At 52.2% G+C, this 13,124-nt stretch overlaps 1 protein-coding gene across 3 annotated transcripts in view; it reads left to right on the top strand.

The window, feature by feature from the left end:
• Positions 1–13,124, top strand: part of CACNA1E (calcium voltage-gated channel subunit alpha1 E) — a 274,294-nt gene that overhangs the window by 189,992 nt on the left and 71,178 nt on the right. For all 3 annotated transcript variants that reach the window (XM_054587689.1, XM_054587691.1, XM_054587690.1), the window contains exons 8-12: positions 5,281–5,396; positions 9,564–9,617; positions 10,204–10,293; positions 11,211–11,420; positions 12,157–12,269. In XM_054587689.1, coding sequence (XP_054443664.1) covers positions 5,281–5,396; positions 9,564–9,617; positions 10,204–10,293; positions 11,211–11,420; positions 12,157–12,269 — 583 coding nt within the window. The remainder of the gene's footprint in view (positions 1–5,280; positions 5,397–9,563; positions 9,618–10,203; positions 10,294–11,210; positions 11,421–12,156; positions 12,270–13,124) is intronic.

Raw genomic sequence — 13,124 nt, 5'->3', positions numbered from 1 at the left:
TTATCTGTTGTCTTTTTTTGTAATAGCCATTCTAACAGGTATGAGGTGACAGTTCCCTGGGGTTTTGATTTGCACTTCTCTGACGAGGAATGATGTTCGCTTGTTCTCAGGTACCCGTTGGCTAGGGGTATGCCTTTGAGAAAATGTCTGTTGGGTTCCTCTGCCCATTTCTAATCAATTTGTTTGGCTATTGCTTTGTATGAGTTTTTAATATATTTTGGGTATTAACCCCTGCTTAGATATATGATTTGCAAATATTTCCTCTCTTTCTTAGGTTGCTTTTTCATTGGCTTTATATCATTATACAAAGTCTTACAAGAGCCAGTGAGGACTCCCAGAGTAGGTCAGATTTATTCCTGCCCCTGGTTAGGAGCTGGGGGTGGAGGGTGGTTTGTGTCCTTCTGATGTCAACAGTGACTAATGAGGAGACTGAGACTGAGAGGTTACTGTCCAGGTTGTTACCAGCACATGTCACCTGGGTGCGGAGCTCAGAGAATAGACCTGGTAGCATCTCCTCTTGAGCATATGGGAGTTTATTTTCTTTCCCGTCGTTGGGAATTCTGGAGTCTAGGGGCATCCCGCCCTGAGTTCTGTTGCATCTGTGGGGGTGCAGGGGCTGGAGCCAGTGAAGGGGAGCCGATCACCCATCTCTCACCCTAAGCCACAGGCCGAGGCCGAGAGGCCGTAGGGGCCATGAACCCTCTTCTCCTGTCAGCCTCATCGTCTCCTTTTAAATTTCCCGTTGCTTAGTCCAAGGCAGCTGGGGAAGCTGGGATATGTGGAAGGCCTCTCTTTGAGTTACCTTCCAGTGGTAAGTTTGGCAGCGGTCATCTGAATAAGCCCTGTAATGGTCATCTGCTTTGTCTTTGCAAAAACGCCATCACCTGAATAAACCCCAGTATCCTCTGGGAAGAGGAGAGAGGACTCAGGTTCTCTGGAAATGGGGGATGTGGGGGACCAGGGAGCAGACCATGCCTCCCTTTCCTGGGTTGGGCCACGTATGTGCTCACGGGAGTGGCGGGTGGGTTGATGCTAAGGTTAGAAAAGTCAGTCCTTTCTGACAGGTAATGGAATTGAATCCTGCCTGTCCCCATTTCCTCCAGAACGCGATGGACGTCTAAATAAGCAATGGCTGTGATATGGGCACAAAAGTCAAGCAGTACATTGTCAGCTGTGCTAGGAATTTTATACTAGGTCTTTATTAACCCAACACAGAGCAATGGACTTTTATACTGCTCCACTATTAAAAAGGTAGTCCTTTTAGAAAAAACACAGGAACTCTTGTTTTTATGTCCGTATTTTCCTCAACCCTGGGCTGGAACTAAATCCCTTTTGCAGATCTTAACGGGTGACATCCAGATGGCATAGGAGGCAGCGAGGCTTGGCGGGAACAGCCTTTGACCTGGGACCGGAGGGCATTCGTTTGAATTCCAGCTAATGCGATGATCTTGGGCCAGAACCTTTCTGAATCTCCCAGGGTTTTTGCAAATATAAGTGAACTAATTTATATAAAAGTGATGTGCAAATTAAAAATTTCACAAATGTGTTAGATGACTATGAGTTGTTCTTAATGTGTTGTTTTCGTCATCTATGGAATCTGCTATAATACAGGGTCTTGGACTCGTCTTCATAGGCCCCTGTTGGAATGTGATACGGCATCAGCTCTGTTTGGCCTCGTGGCGCCTGCAGACTAGTCGGGAGATGAGCCAAGGGCGCAAACAATGATGACAGCGAGGGAAGCGGGGAGAAGTGTCACCAAAGACACTGGTGCCAGGCTTTCTGCTGTGGGCTCCTAATGGCAAAACAGAAAAGAGCCACCAGATAAACAGAATGCAGAAGCCCCCCAGCACGGCTCTCCCTCCCCGAGATGCATCAGCTGCGAGGAGCTGCCCCCATGGGTGCACGTTCTTTGTTTACTTCCTTTAGCCAAGAGGTTTCTTAAAAAGCCCAGGCCAGATTGGCTGGGCTCTGGGCTTGTGAGCCCGGCAAAGATGCCAGGTGGGAGGGTGGGAGGAAAGGGGGCTGCAATGACAGAGGAGAGCAGGAAGCCAGCTGGTGACACCCGGAGCCAGGAAACTTCCAAGTACACAGGGAGGTCAGCCTGGGTTTCTCGCCTCTCCCACCAAACATCAAGGTCATTCCGGGAGCCAGCTAGAAGGGACGTGTGGCATACTTTAGAGACCGATTCCACAGAGATTTTAGCAGAGCGAACGAGAAAGAGCGGTTGGCTTTCCAGTGTCCGGGGCTTACCTGGCAGCTGGTGTGTCCCCACAGGGTCAGCGGCTGGCTTTGGCTCAGCGCACAGAGGGCACGTGCCCTCACTGAGGCTTCAGGGCCCGGGCAGAGCTTACTAGTGTGCTGCCCAAGTCAGCCTGGATATTTTTAATTAAAAAAAAAAAACAAAAACTACTGAGCATATACTATGTGCCAGGCCTATCCCGGGAGGACACAATGGTAAGAAAGACACAATGTTTTACAAAAAGCTCACATAAAAGAGAGTCACATGTACAGCTCAGCAGAGTAGAAGTCTGGTTGTTCCATGAGCTGTAAAGAAATAGAGGAAGGGGAGGCCAGAAGCCTACAGTCTGGGGGCAGAGGGGGGAGAAGGAAGTGAAACAGAAGAGGTGACATTTCACCCTGGCCTTGAAGAAAGCTTCTGACAAACTCGGGCAGAGAGGCAGTGCGAACTAAGCCTTGAAGCCGCCGCACTGCCCCTGTAGGGATGTGAGAGCGCGCTGTGGTCGGACATGCCTGAGGGGGCAGCCGGCGGGCAAGGGTGGATGGGAATGCTGGAAGGTGAGGTTTGAAAAGAAAGGTCCAGGTCAGACTGTGAAAGACTTTGAGGCCATTTCGGGGTGTGTGCTTACTTTAGCAGCAGGCGGAGGAGGCTGGAGGGGACGGTGTTAGAACAGATGGAATCAAGAAGATCTGAGGGTCATGGTTCCTCTCAGTGGCAGTGTCCTTGGATACTTGCCTTCTCAATAGGCCACTCCACTCCCCCTTAGATCCAGTGTTGTGAGCTGAAAAATAGAGACCTCATTCCAGAGGCTAAAGGATAATTGTGTTCTCCGGTCACAGCCTGCTTAAAGTCTCCTTTTCCAAGGTCTTGCTTGAAAGCTTCCTGGATTCCCCCCAGAGAATAGTTGAAAAATTAAGACATGCTATGAAGGGATCAGGGAGAACAACAGGCAAATGCGCCCCCGGGCAGATGTGCGGGAGGGAGGGCTTGGACCCTCAGCAGACACAGCTGGGCTCCAGCCCGGCCTTGTTTCCTCAACTCGGACAAGTTGTCTAACTTTCCAGTTGAAGATGCAAATACCCGTTCTACCTTCTTCTCAAAAGGGTTGTAATGATTCAATGAGGAAAATATACAGAGGTGCTTAAAAATCAGAAAATCTCCCACAAGCGTGCCTCATAATGGTTATTATTCTAGGTGGGGAAGTGATCGCGTCTGACACGCATTTTAGAAAGATAACTAATGGCTGCGAGGTGGAGGCCATGAAGGGAAGAGGGACAGGCAGTTGGGAGACCAGGCCGGGGCTACTGGCGTGGTCCAGGCAGGAGAGGATGCGGTCCTGGGCCAAGGCAGTGAGGCTGGAGTGAAGGGTGGCTCCCCTGAAGACAGAAGCAACAGAAAAGCGGCACCTGTTGGGTGGGAGGGATAAAAAGAAGACAAAGGGCCAAAGGTAACGACTTTGATAGCTGGGGATGCTGTGAACAAAGCCAGTCCCTTGTCATTTTGGATTGCTGAAATCCACAAATGGCGGTGAGGAAAGGAGGAAACCCCATGGGCTTGAATTGTCACCTTGCTAGTCACTGGCCCTGGCACCCTTCGTTTTGACCCTCTCCCTTTCCGTCCCCCACAACATCCTCAGCAGAACCCACTGAACCTGAAGCCAAACCTAGGAGAGTTTCTCCTTCCATTGTGCCTATACCCAGGCCTTCAGCCTGGCGGTGACCATTATAAGGTATCTGTGCCAAGGGCCCGACCCGCCTCTGTCTTGGCAGGAGGGACTGGAGGAGGTCCCTCCCCAGGCCCTGCATTGGGGCTGGGACATGTCTCTCAGCCCCTGGCTTGTTTCTTCTTCCCTGGCCATGAGGGAGTAGCTGGCAGGACCCGCAATAGGTGCTAGACATCCTCATCTTCAGGGGGCACCTCTTTGTGTACAGGGAGCCCCCTGACAGCTTCCAGGAGGGGGAAGCGCCTAAGTCACAGCCGGGAGGTGCTACTCTCACAAGGGGGACTCTTGTCTGGGAAGGGGTAGTGATGGGAAGGGCATCTGAGAGGCTGTTTCCGGAGGGCTTGTTAGCAAATGAGCATTTCTTGATCCCTGTTTGCTCACCCATTGAATTCGACCATGTCCTTCTCTGCCAGGCGGCCCGTATTGCTCTTTGCTCTCGTTTTCCATGGGGCTTTCATCTTCCCATCATCTGTGCCACAGGTGGCCCTGGTCCCCTTTGCCTGTCTGTGGACTCTATCTTGTCCCTGCCCCTCACCTTGGCTTTCCCTTTGCCTCACTATCCCCCGTCCGCCCCATCCCACCTTCCCACTGTCTTTGCCCTGCAGCCCAGGTGCCCTTCTTGTCTTCCCTTTCTTCTCCTCTCCCAGCCACCATCAGACAGCCTCTCAGCCCGGCAAAGAGTCCGTGTCACTGGGTTTCAGTGACAGCCATTCTGGCACCACAGGATGCAGGACCCCAGAGGAAGCACAGCATTCCGGTTCAAGTTCAGATCCCAGCAAGTTTTCCTTTCTTCTTGAAGCCTCGTTTCCTCATCTGTTTAACAAGAATTTTCATAGTGCTTTACTTCGCTGGGCAGTTGTGAGGATTGCAGGAGTTGTTAGGTATGAAAAACTTCATACAGGGCTGACGTATAAGAAGCGGTCATGTACGTGAATCACTGTTGTAATTAAAAGCATAAAGAGTAGCCATGCCCTTTGGAGGATTAAGGGCCTCTGTTGTCATCTGGGGACATGGAACTTACAGCATTTTGAGACCTAGTTTGTCACATTACTAAGAAAACACCTTTCCAAACAGAGCAAGCAGAGGGTATTAGTGCTGATTGGAATGAAACCGATCTGGGAAAGTTCTTGTAGAAGACTGAACGAGGTGTGCTTCTGAGCATCCTTTTAAGGAGGTCGTAGCTGCAGCCTGGAACCATAGAAAGGGGAACTGGGGTGCCCAGAGACGCCTGCTCAGCCTCTCCCTCCTCCTCGCTTCCCCCTTTCTCTAAGTCGTGGCCCTACCCGAACCTAGTGAACCGTATTCTCTTTGTCCACAGGGAATTTGCCAAAGAGAGAGAAAGAGTGGAGAACCGGAGAGCTTTCATGAAGCTGCGACGCCAGCAGCAGATTGAGCGAGAGCTGAATGGGTACCGCGCCTGGATAGACAAAGCGGGTAAGTCGGGTGGGGTGGGGTGGGGGAGGGGCGTGGCTGGTGGCAGGCTGCACGGGAGGCCGGGACCTCCCTGCCGCTCACTCCCAATGCCTCCTCGCAAAGAAGCAGCCTAGACCAGAGCAGGCAGAAGTTCTAGATGCCTCATTCGCTTTGGGGTTCCCTGCAGGTTCTACCTTCCTTTACCTGGCATCCAACAGTCCCTGTTCTTCTATTAAACACCTTCATGAGGCAGGCATTTTAGCAAGGAGAAGGGGGCCGAACCCAATCCTGGAGCTGAGTTTGGGCTGGTGACATTTTGTACTACTAATACTAATAATAATAACAGCAATCCATTATTCCACAAGTCTTTATTGCTGGCTTCTGTTGTACGGGTCCTGTTCTGGGCACCTGGGCACGGCAGGGAGCCAGAGCTCTGCTGTTGTGGAGCGCCTTACCCTCTGCTGGGGAAGGCAGCAGTGAACAACGCCGTCCATGAGTAACTTGCAAGAAGGCGATAGTGTCCAACGAAAACAGATCCATCTGGGGGAGACGAGGGGGCGAGCCACAGGAAGCTCTGAGCGGGGAGCACGCCAGTGCCCAGGCTGTAACATGGGAGCGGCCAGGAGTGCTGCTGCAGGGCAGGGTGGGGAGGGGGCCCACAGGGGAGGGGGCAGGAGACAGGATGAGGGCAACCTGGCGGGTGGGGGCAGGGCAGCGGATCGGGCATGGCCGGCATCGTAAGGGCAAGTGAGGCAAGACCCACCGGAGGGTTTTGAACAGAGGAGGGAGGGCTGCACCCTGATTTAAGATCTGGAAGGAGTCCTTGGTGGCTGCCCTGAGAACAGAACAATAGGTGGACAGGGTCAGAAACAGGGAGACCAGTCGTGAGGCTGTCACAGGAGGTCAGGGAACAGAGGACAGAGAGGATGGGTCTTGCCTCTTCCCTGAGCTGTCGCCAGTTCCTCCCGCTGTGGCTCTGCTCCGGGACTGACTGTGGCCCAGTCTTGAGCGCAGGTCTGAGCCCATCACGATTTTTAACCCCCAGAGCCACCAGGTTCAAGTTGGACCGTGACTCGGCTGTGTATGAGGGACGTCGAACCGCCCCCCCCGCCCCACGCCGTCCCTGTCCGTAAAAAGGCTGCATTTGCTTGCCTTACTATTTTAAAAGTTGGATTGCGTTAGTCTTATTAATCTTCATTTTCTTCCTGAGCAAAGTGTACATTTTTTAATTAAAAGATGACATGTGACCGCCTGCACTGTTTCTCTACGCCTGGGCGGAAGTGTAGCAGGAGTGTGAGGTCTCTTGGGAAAAATTTGGAATGTGATTTGAGGCGCAGTTGCCCTGCTGGGAGCGTTTTGGGGGGACGCCCAACGCTCCTGTTGCCCAGCGACACACAGGGCCTCAGCCAGCCCCAGAGTCAACTTTTGACTGTCGGGATGAGGGAGAGTGTGACTGAAGATGCTGCTTCAAAGCCACATAGTAGTCACCACCCCCTCTTTGGGGACTCTCTGCATTTCTTTGCCTCCTGACTCGTGCTTGTTGACTGCACTTTTCTCTCACCCTTTTTCCTCCAAGGCTCCCGTGTAGGGGTGAAGGTGAACATCCCTTCTCTCTTCCCAGAATGGTAACTCAGCCTTACTGAGCAGGTCTGCAGCCAGGCCAGGCAGGCAGCTGCAAGTCCCAGCTGTCACTGGTGTGCTGGGCCGGGGAGCCATCTGACAGGCCACCCTAGCGAGTGGGCTGCCGGCGTGGCTGGGAAGAGCCCTCCAGCCTGACCGTGGCTGCGCTCAGGGCCAGGCGGCCAGGATGCTGCTCCTTATGGCTCTGCTTTCCAACTCCATGCAGGGTGGCAAGGCTGCACTTTCTTCCAGTTGGCAAAGCCAGCGCTCTCCTCCTTCTAAGAAAAAAGACGCTCTGCGACGTCAACTTGTGCTTCCTGGCCCTTCCCTTTGCAAATGGAGCATGAGTGAATCAGAGACATATGGGTTACATTTCCCTGGAAAGACACTGTCAAGTTCGAAAGCGAAGTTGGCAAAAGGCATTGGGGGAGGGGGTGGTTTCGGCATATCCAGAGCCCTCGAGCGCTTCCCAGACACGCTCAGCAGCTCCACGCAACTCCCTATGTTTCGGGGGGTCCTCAAACCTGCCCACCCTGAAGCCCAGGCACCGTACACAGCCAACAGAACTCTGGCTAAGGTCGTTCAGGTTGCTGTGAGGTATTTTAACAAGTACCTATTTTAAACAGTGCCCTCAAACTGTACTGTCCAATGACTTTAAAACCCTCTTTGTCTGCATCAAGGAGCATCCCACTAATAACACTCAGCCTGTTAACTTAGAGTTTTGCCGGAGGCTGTACTTAAAAAAGAAAGCTAAACATTAGCACTTGGTATAATGGCCTGAGCCTAAAACTACCCCCTTCTCTGGGAAATGCATTCATTATATACTCTCAATTTTACATGCAGGTGGAATTGTGGTAACGACTTCACCCTCTTCTGCTTGCCCTTGAACTTGCTACACGTGCTTCAGTTAAGCGGCCCTTTAATGGGGCCTGCTGCAGCTTTCCCTCAGCAGCCGGAATCCACAGCAATGACTGCCTGAGGCAGTAAACTGGTGTGTTATGGGCCGAGTGAGGGTGGGAACCAAAACCCAATCCCACTTCACTCCAGATCGGGGACGCTGAATCCCACCAGGCATGGACTGTTTTCTTGGCAAGTTTGGGGGGATACTAGAGAGACTTATCCTAACAAATCTTAGAAAATCGTACCCTGCCCATGATGACGCCTCTGTGAAGTCCAGGGCTGCTCTTGGGGAGGCCAAGGGACTGTGTGGTCCTTTTCCAGACACCAGCGACCAAATACGTCGCTCCGACACCAGCCAGTCCTGCCGTTCTCTGACACCCACTGGCGCCCAACAGTTCAATTCAATTCTGACGCTAAGTACTGCCCGAGTTAGTGCACACCCCACAGATTAAAGACAATCCCGCAGGCCTGTCCCCACTTCAGAGGTCAGCCACAAGCAGAGTCCCCTAGTGACCTGCGTTTCTGCCCCAGTGACTACAAACTCAGAGGGGTCCGGGTTTGATAATGCACTAGAACAACTTCCAGATTTCAGGAAAAACTATACTTAACCACTGCCAGCCTATTTTAAAGAATACAACTCAGGAACTTTTGGCTAAAAGGAAGGAAGATACAGATGAAGGTGTGGGGGCAGAGCTTGGGGAGAGGGCGCAGAGCTGCCGTGTCCTCTCCAGCCATGCCATCCTCTCAGTGTCTTGTTGTGGCACCACCCCAGAGGCCCCCTGAGCCCCATTGTTTAAGTTTTATGAAGGTTCCGTCACATTGGTGTGATCGTTCACATCATTGGCCATTGGCGATTGATTAATCTCCAGCTCTTCTCCCTTCCCAGGAGGTGGGAGGAGTTGGGGGAAGGGGCTAAAAGTTATAAAACCCTCAAATCCTAAGGTGCATTTTTCTGGTTAGCAGCCCCCATTCTTCAGTTGCCTCCCCAACAATGAGCCCTATCATTAGCATACAAAAGACAATAAATTCCAAGGATTTTAAGAGTTCTGTGTGCCAGGAACAGACCATAGACAAAAAGCAGCCTCACAGGGACGTCCATGACGGGCCCTAGCTTTGTCAGCTCAAGGTCCGCTCAGCAAGGCAGGGCGGAGGGGTGAGGGTGGCAGGGAGCCAGCCCACCCGTGCAGGCTCGGGCCCGCGACTGGGTCTCAGCTCCTGAATGACCGGGTAGATGTTGATGTTGCAAACATGAGAAAGGAAGGAAGCTTCCATTGCTAGGAATGATTTAAAGGGTTAGAAAAGATAAGGACTGGGTAGAAGAAAAAACAAAAATAGAAATTTTTCATTCCTATCCATTTAGGGGTTTTTAGTAAAAAAGATCAGCCCTTCCTCTCATGGGAATCCTCCTGAACAAGTAGGACAGATGCAGAGCTGAATTTTACCCATCATCCCCCAAGCACCCCTCACTGAAGGACTGCCTCCTGTTGGAGCGTCTCTGGAGCTCCCCCGTGACCTGGATGGCTCTCTGCTGCCAAAGTCTGCAACTAACTATGAACCCTTTACTCCATCTCCGCTGCCCGGGAGCCAAAGCCCTTTCTGAGGGATTTTCACTTTATAAAATAATTTGCCATTCACAGATAATTTACTAAACCATTTGTTTCCATATAGAGGAAGTCATGCTTGCCGAAGAAAATAAAAACGCTGGAACGTCAGCCTTAGAAGGTAAGGCTCCACCCAACACCTCACTCCACTCTCGGTGCCCCCGAAGCGTGGCAGCCTCTCTTGATCAAAAGAGGAGAAAGAAAGAAAAGAGGGGCGCTCTGGGATTTGAAACCAAAGTCTCTCGTAACATCCCTCACGCTTTAAAAGGAAGGGAACTGAGTCACAGATTTAAATGCTTTTTAAAGCGATGAACATCAAATCCAAGAGTTACTTGGTTCCGGGGCATGTCATTGCTAACGTGTGATGCAATTTTCACCATACCACAAATGGCATCAAAGAGATCTTCTTTGAAAATCTGTAGGGATCCCTTGGGACCACTTTCATTACCAGCACAGACAGACAGGGAGTGCCTGTCCCTCTACTGAGGGTAGACGGGCCCTAGGACGGACGCCGGAGCCCTTGTGTTTCCGAGGTACTGCCGAGCACAACAGGTGTGCCTCTGTAGACATCTGCAACTTCTGCAGCCCTGGCTCAGGTATCTAAGGGCAGTCGCCCATGTCACAGAGGCCTCCGGCCCACAGCCCTCGTTCTGACCAGAAAAGTCTGGTCGTACGCGATCTCACGTGCCTCCCCTGTCCTGGCACAGTGCTTCGGAGGGCCACCATCAAACGCAGCCGGACGGAGGCCATGACGCGGGACTCCAGTGACGAGCACTGTGTCGATATCTCCTCCGTGGGTGAGTGGAACCAGCTAGGTCTTCCCTTCTCTGACTCTCCCATTAAAAGGAAGAGCCTGTCTTTTGAGAAGCACCACAAGGAGGACGCGAATCCAAAGACTCCAGAATTGAGGGATGTTATTTAGAAAGGAATGTAATCTACGTGACAGTGACTTAGGAAACAATGGACCAGGGGATACTGTTTGCGTGAAACATGGGCTTAGAGCAAAGAACCCAACCCAGATTCTTCAAGTGTGGCTTCCGCTTGCCTGTCTCTCCTCTGCGAGAGCCCGCTTTGAGGTGCGTTGAAAAGATTCGGAGTGTCTGTTGCTCCTAGTAACCCCCACTGGGAACCTGCAATCGTTTGCTTAACTCCAGTGGCACCTCTCTCCTTCCAGCACCTCCTTTCATGTGACATCTGTACAAATTCCTACTGACAACCCTTTAGCATGACTGGTGTTCAGTCCCAGGGTCCCAGGTTCTCGTAGAGATTCTGGCTGATCTCTAAAGGGAAGGGCCTTCGTCCTTGAAAGCAGAAGAGACATACGGAGCTCACTGCCGTGGTAGGCTGCCCGTGCCGCAAAGATCACAAGGGCAGCAGCGCCATTCCGGTGCCTTGGAGCGCACGTAAAAGGGAGGGCCAGAGAGAAGCCCCGTCTGCTACAAACATAAACATGATCCTATTAGGAATCACGACAGCCAGCACACACCTGGTGGTCTGCCCGGGGAGCCTTCCCTAGGCCTGAGTGTGCCCAGAGGAAAAGCAGAGGGGTCTCAGCCATGGAAACTCCGTAACACAGCTCTTCCCCGGGCCTGCGGCATGGCGGGCACCTAGCTGTGGCGCTGACGCCACCCACCTTGCCCTTTGAATGCCCCCTTGCCACGAAGTGCGACCTTCGCCGCAGCCTCATTGTTTTCGCCTTGCTTCTCCCCCACAGGCACCCCTCTCGCCCGCGCCAGCATCAAAAGCACAAAAGTGGACGGGGCCTCCTACTTCCGGCACAAGGAGAGGCTCCTGCGCATCTCTATCCGCCACATGGTCAAATCCCAGGTCTTTTACTGGATTGTGCTGAGCCTGGTGGCTCTCAACACCGCCTGCGTGGCCATCGTCCATCACAACCAGCCCCAGTGGCTCACCCACCTCCTCTGTGAGTGACCCGTGACGGCTGGCGTTCGGGGCGGCTGGATTGGGGTGTGAATGTCAGAGCGAGGCACCGTGCTGGGCCTGGCGGTGGCTCTGTCCACCTCGAGTTCTCGCTCTTCACATCGTGAGGGAGGCCAACGTTGGTCCGGGGGGGTGGCATTATCACAGAACCGTTCCACTCTCATTCATTGCTGAATCAGATGAACACATCTTTGCTGATGCGTCAACAAGGTAGCGTTACAACTTGGGCCTGCCACTTCGTGTTTTAAGGAGGCTCAGTGGTGTAGGGAGTTTTGGTCACCAAAGTCCTGGGGAGAAAGTCCTTAGGGTGACAGGCACCTCTATAGACCAAAAAGGGAACATAAGAGGTAGCGCTGGGTAAGGCTGCCACTGGGTGCGCGTGAGGCTCTGGGAGGCTGTCGCGGCCTGGTGTGTGGAAGTCCATTCTGGCTCTCTCAGCAAAGCTAGGGTAATGCCTGGTCTTTCCAGAGAGCCACCTGCCATGTGGCAAACCCACCTGGTGAAGGAGAGCAAAGCTGACCCATGGAGTGCCTTCTGGGTCAGCGAGTTCAGGCACCATGAGGCTTTGCCAGGCACTGGCCTGACGTGCCGCCTGACCATCCTCACGTGCGCAGGTCCTGCTGGTGGTGAGGGCTCCTCTGTGCATCGGGGTGTTGGGCTGGGGAGTGCGGAAGCCACAGTATCTGGGGAACAAATGCTCCTGCTTTTGATGCTTTCAGACTATGCAGAATTTTTGTTTCTGGGACTCTTCCTCTTGGAGATGTCCCTGAAGATGTACGGCATGGGGCCTCGCCTCTATTTTCACTCTTCATTCAACTGCTTTGATTTCGGGGTAAGTGCCTGGGAGCCTTCCTGTCCCCCGCTTCCCCTGTCGATGGGCCGCAGAGCGAGACAAGCGGCTTGCTCTTTTGCCCAGCATGAAGCATGGAAATCAGAAATTGTACAAGGGGAATAGATAAGATTAGCTAACAGGAGGTCAGGGATGAGTGAATCCTTGCCATGCTAGGGTTTGTTGGGTTTGGGTTTTTTTTTAAAGCTCTTTTTAATGTTTTTATTGAAGTATAACACGCACATCAGAGTGAATTTGACAAAACTCCCCATAGCCGGAGTTTTGAACCACTTACTATCCCAGAGGTGGACAAAAGACTTGATTCTAGAAGGAGATTCAATGAAAAAAAGAGAGGTTTATATATTTGGGTTATTTAGTTCAGTTACAACTGGGAAAATTATCTGCATATACCCTCTAGCCACCATGCACAGGAATGCATACTTGCACATCTTGTGTTAGAAAGAAAGTCCAGTGCCCACTTCCTAAACATTATTGGTATATAACTGCACTTTGCTCACAATTTTCAAGTGCTTTCACACCCATATTTGTCCTCTGTGGCTTTCAGGAGCACGTGTCCGCTGTTCTGTGTGTCCGCAGTTAGCCTGCCCACTCACAGAGGACGCGAGTCCCAGTGCACGTAGCCCATCAGCCGCAGGACTGGGCCGCACAACTTTGGGTTCCCGAACCACTTCTCCTTCTGCCAGACCTACTTCTTTTTCTGCCAATTTTTCAGCTACATGCCAAGGACTTGGATTGGCCCTTGCCAATCTGCATTTTAACTTGGAACATATGTTTCTAAGTCCGGGCGATTTTCAGGCATAACAGTCAGGCCTTTTTAACCTCAGTTTTCTTTCTACA

Source organism: Pteronotus mesoamericanus, unplaced genomic scaffold (genome assembly GCF_021234165.1).
Source record: "Pteronotus mesoamericanus isolate MK-2021 breed Mesoamerican mustached bat unplaced genomic scaffold, CSHL_Meso_final scaffold_1186, whole genome shotgun sequence".
NCBI lineage: Eukaryota > Metazoa > Chordata > Mammalia > Chiroptera > Mormoopidae > Pteronotus > Pteronotus mesoamericanus.
The sequence above is the reverse complement of the archived record's forward strand: the minus strand, read 5'-3'. Positions and strand labels throughout refer to the sequence as shown.